At 47.1% G+C, this 8477-nt stretch overlaps 1 protein-coding gene across 1 annotated transcript; it reads right to left on the reverse strand.

The window, feature by feature from the left end:
* Nucleotides 1–1315: 1315 nt before the first annotated feature.
* Nucleotides 1316–7029, reverse strand: LOC119436743 (uncharacterized). Its single transcript, XM_037703762.1, has 3 exons — nucleotides 6960–7029; nucleotides 4980–5290; nucleotides 1316–2826 (listed from the first exon to the last, which is right to left on the reverse strand). The coding sequence occupies exons 1-3, from the start codon at nucleotides 7027–7029 to the stop codon at nucleotides 2311–2313; spliced, it is 897 nt and encodes a 298-aa protein (XP_037559690.1). The 3' UTR covers nucleotides 1316–2310.
* Between the last annotated feature and the right edge of the window lie 1448 nt (nucleotides 7030–8477).

An 8477-nucleotide genomic window follows, 5' to 3' on the forward strand; every position in this document is an offset into this window, starting at 1 on the left:
GCGCCCGTCCTGTCGTATGTGTTCCTTTCGTCTTCGTCTTTAGCGCGTTTTTATGAAAACTGTCAAGATGAACCAACTTGCCCTAACCAAGGTATTGTTACTCCCCATACTTTCACACTAAAGCCCGATTTTATAACCTTTGTCAGAAAAGTTCCAGGACTGAGCTCGTAAAGAGTTATTTATTCAACTTACAAACTAATGAATCTAGGCCTTGTCGAACTAGTGCCCTCGGATATCTACACAACGTTGCTGTTTCTGTAGGCCACAGAAACTTCATCCTTGATGCTTTTCAGCAAATAAATCACAACAGTTCAGATTGCTGCCGTATCTTCATGGTGTTTCGCTTTCAGCGGCAATTTCACACGGAGAAACAAAAAGAAATCAAACTGAAACAGGTAAGGTGAACATGCCGGATGTGTTGGAACAGCAATGTGGTGGTTGGCCAGATATTACTGGACTGATACAGCAGTGCGGGGCCTCACGTTGCCTTACAGAAAGAACCGCCTGTCCAGATGACGGCTAATCCGGACGGCACCGCCGAATTACTCGACGATCTGGTGACACGTATTTCTTTTCAATTTGAGATACAATCTATTAACTAATTTATTATTCGCTTTCCAATACTGTCAGTCTGATGTGAGACCAAGACAGGTGAACAGTAGGACAGTATATGCAAACAACGGTCAAAATTAACGGAATGCTCTTCAAAACAATAAACGAGAAATAAGGCAGCTAATCCCATGTTAAATTCTGGTGTAGTGTAAGAATACAAACATCGGGGAAAGCAGTAACGCACACACACACACACACACATATATATATATATATATATATATATATGACCACATAAATCCAAGGAAAACATGGGGGAAGTTAACTGTGGTTAATTACTCCTAAATATGGTAGGAAGCTTAGTCGTGTTCGTTACTGCATGCTAATCAAACGATGTTAGCGGACTCAAAATAGGTCTGACGAAGTTCGTGTACGCTATTAATTTGACTTTTGTTGTGGCTAGCCATAAGCATATTTTAAGAAAAAGAATGTTTACGCAAGGATTTCGCAATGATGCTAGAAATGCGTAAGTCCCAGTTCATCTTGGTCTTTAGGCTATAAGTGCAGTACCACTTAAGGGTGTTTTTGTGTAGTAATAGTCATACGTCATAAATCATATGCCATTTAGTACACCATTCAGTAATGTTAGCGAGCGATCTATTGAGGACAAGGTGATCCTGTAACTAGCAAGGACGACGCAACAGCATGATAGCCAGAACAAGAACGGTTGCTTTATTCACATGTTTGATTATATAGGCGCGGGACCGTGTGCCGTATGGTACAGTTGCCTTATCGGATACATCCCTTTTCGGTAACAAATTATGCACCTTCCTAAAAAGTTGTTGAAAGTTCATCTCGCCACAAGTAAAGACCATGCAGACACGATCAAAATGTTCGTCATAATGACGTTGCGGTGGCTTCACGGTTCGGGTCGACCTTCTCAAAGGTGGCGGTGGTACAACCGGGGTCGAAGGGTTGCCCGTTGTCCGTGGTTGACGCGTTACTGTTTGCGAGGTTGGGGCAGTCGCTATTGAATGGCGACTAGCGTCGTTGTTCGCTGGGGTGGTATCGAGGTAGTCATCACTTGCCTCTAAGAGCCGTTCGCCGGTTTGCAGTAGGTGACGACGGTTGCGCCTGAGGAGCTCCTGGTCCTCAGTTTTTACCAGGTAGGATCTTGGGTAGGGCATACACATCACTTGAGCTTTTCGAGACCATGCAGTATCTGAGCCTCACGGTGGTACCCTTTTGGAGAGGAGGCAAAGGCCTTCCAGCTTGTTTTGACTGCTTCTTGACGTCGGTCGCGGTGACAGCACTGAAGTCCGGGAGGTTGGCGCGAAGGCGCCTTCATTGCAGGAGTTCACCAGGGGATCGCCCGTCCTCCCAGTGGGGTAATGCGGAAAGCCAGCAGGCCCAACCAGAAATCGTCCCCCGATTCTGCAGTTTTCTTCAAGATGCGCTTCACAATCTGCACACCTTTTACCGCAAGCCCGTTAGACTGCGGATAATGAGGGCTGGATGTGACGTGTGCGAAGTCAAATTTCCTTGAATATACAGCAAATTCATAGCTAGAAAATTGCGGACCATTATCAGTACATACTTTAACTGGCACGCCAAATCTTGCCAATATAGCACTGAGGGCTGCAATGGTTGATCGCGCCGATGTGTCTGGCAGTTTCTGCACTTCTGGAAAGTTTGATAAGGCATCAACAACAACTATGTACGAGTCTCCGGCAAGCGAAAAAATTGTCAGCCCCAACTCTATACCATGCACAACTTGGCACGGGTCGCATTTGAAGCGGTTCCTACGGCAGTTTGTAAGCGTACTTGCGGCATGTAGGACACATTTGCACCATAGAAGTGATCGCAGTGTTGAGCCCTGGCCAAAATACTAGACGTCTGGCTCTTTCCTTGCATTTTTTTGCATGCCGGATGGCCTGCATGAATTCTCTGCAGCATTGTTTGACGCATGCTTTTAGGAACAACCACTTTCGATGCCTTTAAAAGTATTCCGTTGACAAAGGAGAGTTCTTGCTCAAAAGGCTTGAGGTCACCTTGCACCGGTAGCCCCAGCGACAGACTAGTGATTACAGACTGCAGGTAGCAGTCACGAGCAGTTGCCGCCTGCAGTTCTTTCTGCGTTGCTGCCGTGACTCTGTTGCCTAGTAGCTGGACTGCGTGAACTTCGACGTCGTCCGTGGCACCAGCCTTGTCTTGGTTGTCAGCAGTCGACCGGGACAGCATGTCAGCAAGCACAAGGTGCTTCCCAGGAATATACTGCAAGGCAAAATCGTACTTGAACCATCTCAAAAAGAATCGTTGAAGACGAGGTGGCATGTCACCGACTTCCTTTTGAGCAACTGACAAAAGTGGCTTGTGGTCCGTTTCAATTGTCACTTTCCGCCCATAGACGAAATTTTTCGCATCCGAAGCAAATTGCTAGGGCGTCCTTTTCAATCTGTACATAACGATTTTCTGTTTCAGTCAGGACTCGGGATGCGTAAGCTACGGGCCGCCACTGATTATTGTGGCACTGCAAAAGAGCGGCACCGACGCCGTTCTGCGATGCGTCGCAAGATAACTGTTTCCCGTCTCGGGTCAAAGATTGCCAAAACGGGTGCGGTGGTGAAAATTTGAGCCACGCTTTTCCACCCTTTAGAGTGGTTTTCCGTCCACTCAAACTCCGTGCCAGCTTTGATAAAGAGTTCTTAATAGTGCCGTTCTTTCAGATAGCTGCGGCACGAACTTGCCAAAGTAGTTCAACACACCAAGCATACGGTGAAAATCGGCCTTGCATGTTGGCACCGGCACTTGAACCAAACTTTTAACGAGCCCTGGGTTTGGCGATATGCCCTTTTCGCCTATGATATCACCCAGAAAGCGTCGCTCTCTTACGCCGAACTTGCATTTCTGAAGATTAAACGTTAACCCAGCCGTTTCAGCGCCTTTCAAGACAGCTACCAGCTAGGCGCTTATCGTGCTCTTCCTTCGTTGAGCCCCAGACCAGGATATCGTCTATATAAATACGCAGGCCAGGTAGACCGTCAAATATCTGGCAAAGCGCCTGCTGAAACACCTCAGGTGCAGACGAGATACCAAAGGGTAGCCTTAAGAAGCGGTATCTGCCGAAAGGTGACGCGAACGTTTTCTCGTCCAGGGGCACCTGATGGAATCCGGCGTTTGCATCCAGACAGCTAAAATAGGTAGCTCTGGTTAATCGTGCTTCCAAGTCTTCGCGCCTCGGTAAGGGGAAGTGTTGCCTCTTGACATACATGTTTACTCTTCTGGGGTCCATGCAAACCCTTAAAGCACCGTCTTTTTTCTTTACCAAGACCAGAGGGCTTACCCAGTCTGTGGGTTCCCTTTCTCCGACAATGATTACAGCACGTGTCATTCGCTGGAGTTCTTTCTCCAGAGGTTCCTGTACTGCCAGTGGAACCCTACGGGCCGGCTGAACCAATGGAACCGCGCCTGGTTCCAGGACCATGCTGTACGGAGTCTTCAAGCAGCCCAATCCTTGGAAGACGTGCCTAAAATCTTGCAAAAGTTCATACTCAGCGGAGGCATTCACCGAGTCCACCCAGCGTTGAACCAACCCGAGCGCCTCGCTGGCATCGAGTGCCAAGATGGCTTGACGCCCATTCTTTACGACGAAAAATTTGATGTTTATCTCGGTGGCTCTAACGGACACTTTCTGTGACGTTGTTCCGTAACTTGAAATTACACCCCCGTTGTAGGCTCGCAGTACTGAGCAGGTAGGTTGCAATGCTTCTTTGGCTCGAAGCTAATACGGTATATTGAAAACGGTAGCAAGCTTGCCTGCGAACCTGTGTCCACCTTGAACGTAACTTCATGGCCACTTACACGAGCTTTAACTGTCCAGTCCTTCCCGAGACCATTGTCGGAGCTTATTTCAAGAATATCAAAGTCATTCTCGTCGACATTACCGACATCACTGACGGCGGTCGACTTCCGGCAACAATTTCCGGCAACCGGCAACCAAACGCTGGACACTGTTTAGGCCTATGTTTACGGTTGCATTTCGTGCAGCTGTACTCTTGATTATCGCGACACTGCTTTTTATCGCGTTGCGGCTGGTTTTTTTTTTAGTTGACACTGAGACTTGAAATACTGTCAACGCAGTCTTCCGACTTATTCCAAACTTGGCTTCTTAGTGCCGCCAATTCTGCAGCCTTGCACAATTCTTCAGCTTTTAGTAGCGTTAGGTCTTTCTCGGCGAGCATTCTTTCACGAAGCTTTGGGTTGTTCGTACCATACACAATTTGGTCTCTAATCAATGAATCATGCTGATCCCCAAAATTGCACTGGGTTGCCTATTTCTTAAATTCGCGCACAAATTAATCAAAAGGCTCCTTCATCGCCTGGCTCCTTGTACGAAATATATAACTTACATGAATTTCGTTGCTCACCTCGGAGAAGTAAGCGTTGAACTCCTGCACCACAGTTCCGTAGCTGTCCTTGCTTTCACCGGGTCCGTACTGGAAATTGTTGAAGATGTCGAGCGCTTCGTCTCCTGCGAAGCTCAGCAAGAGTGCAGTTTTTGAAGCATCACTTTTCGGGGCCTTGTCAACTGCCGTTGCTTGCAGATACAGCTCGAACCTTTTCTTGAAGCGCTGCCAATTTTCCGATAGGTTGCCCGCGATAGACGCAAAGGCTTCGGCATCTTCAGCAGGTCCATTCCGCGCCGTTACTGCTGCGCTTCGGTCCGCGGCGGCCACTTCTGACACCAGTTAACTAGCAAGGACGACGCAACAGCATGATGGCCAGAACAAGAAGAACGGTTGCTTCATTCAAGTGTGATTATATAGGCGCGGGACCGTGCGCCGTGAGTATCTGCGCATTAAGGATGCGCAGTCATGCTACAGTTGCCTTATCGGATACACGAGTCCATTTATCTAAATGATGCAATCGTGAGCAAACACTCTGACATTCCACTCACAGTTAGCAGTAATGCCGTTATAAAAGCTATACAATTCGCGTGTTGTTTGCGCTGCTATCCCACAAAGCCGATAGACACCGTCGCAATGTCGAAGCGGCACGAAGGGGCCACGCTGCCGAAACGCCCCAGCGTTTGAAGGCGACGACTGTGCGTTCGAGAGCGCCGAGGATGGCAAATGGCAGGCACGCATTGAAAACTGGACGGGTGAGGAGCGCGCTCCGATTTCTAATGAGTGTAGAGCAGCGTCAATGAAACATTGCGTATACCTCGCAAGATGCCTCTGTGTGTACCAGGCTTGACATGCGTTACAGTAAGTGGTCGCTCAGTCGCTCAATATGGTGCTTACGAATGAACCATAATGAGTAGATATAACACAGACAGTGACCATGACAAACAACAGAGTAAAAAAACAAACGAGTCCAATATATATAGACACACCAAGAGGGACGCCATGCATTTATGTTTTCGCATATCTCTCGCTCAAGTGTAACATCAAAAGTCTCCCTCCCCCCCCCCCCCCAAAAGAAAAAAATAAATAAATAAAATAATAATGTCATGTTTCCGTTACATTTATTTTAGCCACCGAGTCCGCGCTGATGTACAAAAACTAGCTTTTGGTCAGTCTCCTGATGATTCGCCTTCGAAATATATTTCAGCGACGTTAGCAGCATGGAGATGATGCTGATGTCTTATTGGCATCCCCTTCTGATGTGAGACCAAGACGCATGCCTGTCGCATCCCTATCGCGGTGGAGCCCTCGAGCGGTAGATTCATCCGGCTGAACAACCCACAGGTTGTCCAGGCGGAGCTCTAGGCCATGACATCTCCCTTTCAAATGATAAGCGACGCCCGTCAGTTTGGACGAGACGGTATAGTTTGTAGGTCACCAGATCAAATATGTGTAACGGACCTTCTAAATTTTCAGTCTTTTGCATCCGCCCCGATGAGTGCTTTCATTCCGCTTCTCCTATAATGTACCAAAGGCATCGCTCGTGTTGTAGACTCCCCATTAAGTCCAATTGAGATCTAGAGAAGCTGTCTGCGGCAGGTGTCTTTTCTGTATACCGATGCATCCGCCTCGTAAAAGGCCTGGACTTGAGACTTTGAAAATCCTTCGCGGTTCGTGTTCACTCAAACCACCCTTTTCATCCGTACCATCAACATTTACGTTTACCACGCCAATTGAAATTAATCCCCAGTGACAGATAATTTCGATCGCCTATTTCAGTACGATGAAATCGTTTCTCAGACACATAATGTTAACCAATAGGTAGCCTCAAAAAAGTGCTTTCAGAATCAGTTGCGTTTGTTTCTGCGGAAAACCTGCGATTTTGTATGCAATTTTCAGTGCACTGTGACATGCGCGTCGCGCCGAAAATTCGAGTGCCCTTTTTGGTCCGTCGTTATGAAAAAAAAAAAAAAAAAAAGTAAAGGTGCGGCTCGTCATTACGGTTCATCCGCATCAGCTTTTTGTTGTAGTAGTAGTAGTAGTAGTCAGAAGATGACACATTAACATACATGATTTCACAGTGCTAAAAGGATGATGATTAGAAGAAAAGTCGGCAGCTGTCTGCCAGTAAGCTTAGGTTTCGACCCCCCCTGAGTGGTTTTATTCCCCTCTCAAGCAATTACTGTTTTCCCAATTTCATAATTTCCGATAATTAGGCAACAGTCATCTTCTTCTAATATATGTTAATTCGTTCACTCAGTCATTCATTTCTCTCAAGTGCACTTCAAGCCCTCTTCCGCACGTACAACATGCATAACTGGGAATTATCAAAAAGCTTAGAGCACTTGTAGTTTGAGAACTGCCAACTACGGCCTGTTGTCTAGAATTCAGCTCGTCCATTAGCTGCTGGGGCTCGACAGTGAAGGTCGCGAAGACCTCCCTGCTCCCAAACCAGTACCAGCGCTTCAACACCAACCCAGCAAGATGCATATTGCCCTTTTTCGCGGTGACCCCGTGGGCGCTGCCATGTTTGATCACGCGGTGACGTGTCCATTGCTTGATTCAACTGCCTCCATTGCCTCCATGTTTACAATATGTACAACGCTCGGGCGGCTTAGCAAACCTCTGTTTCAGGATATATCGTAGACGGTGACTGGGTGGACGTCACGAAGCTTTGGTCACAGCTTCAGAGAACACGCAAAAGCGCTTTCGGAGCTGATTAAGCTATGTACAAACGGCATGAGCAAAGTATCTGGTGCTTGTTCTAAAAGTGGGGCTAAATATGTATTCCAAGCTATCCAAACTTTCCGCTCATGATTTGACTCAGGATTAGTGTGGCTTGCTCTTCGCTCTTTATTTGGCAAATATGCTGAAGCAGCGGCTTGTCACATTTCTGACTCAGTAAAGTTCTTCGGTGCAATCACGATCTTATTATTTTCTACCTAATCGCTCGTGGGTGTGCTCAGTTCCGACAGACTTGTTCTTTCTGCGCACAAGGCTTGAAACGTAGCTGTTTTGTCCATTGTAATATATTGTAGCAAATATGTATTATAACTAGTAACTCGCTTACTCTTGCGGACCATCATGAAATATTCAGCTTCGGCCATTCGTGCGCTATCGATGTAGCCCGTTGTATATTGTGCGCAGAGAGTGCGCATATATTCATATATGCGCCCATTCACTTATTCCTGACACGTTGGCGAAAGAGTGGGCGTAAGTTTCCGTGTCAGTTGGGGTAGATATGTGTAGATTCCATGCGCGAAACTTACTATGACAGGAAGCGGCGCTACTCCCTTTGTCATTGTTTAACGAGCGGTACTCACTCTTGCCGACGTTCCGGGACTGAAGCCCTTTCTTTGAAGGTTGGCGATACAACGCTGGCGGATGAGCACATTTTTGTATCCTCGAGGAAATCCGTACGTCTCGAAGTGCCGGTAACACGTACGAACAGTTGCAGCAGCGGTCCGCGAACTTGGCCAAACAGATCCATTCCATTCCTTAATATGCAAGTAACTGTTT

The sequence above is a fragment of the Dermacentor silvarum genome, chromosome 1, assembly GCF_013339745.2.
Source record: "Dermacentor silvarum isolate Dsil-2018 chromosome 1, BIME_Dsil_1.4, whole genome shotgun sequence".
Taxonomy (NCBI): Eukaryota; Metazoa; Arthropoda; class Arachnida; order Ixodida; family Ixodidae; genus Dermacentor; species Dermacentor silvarum.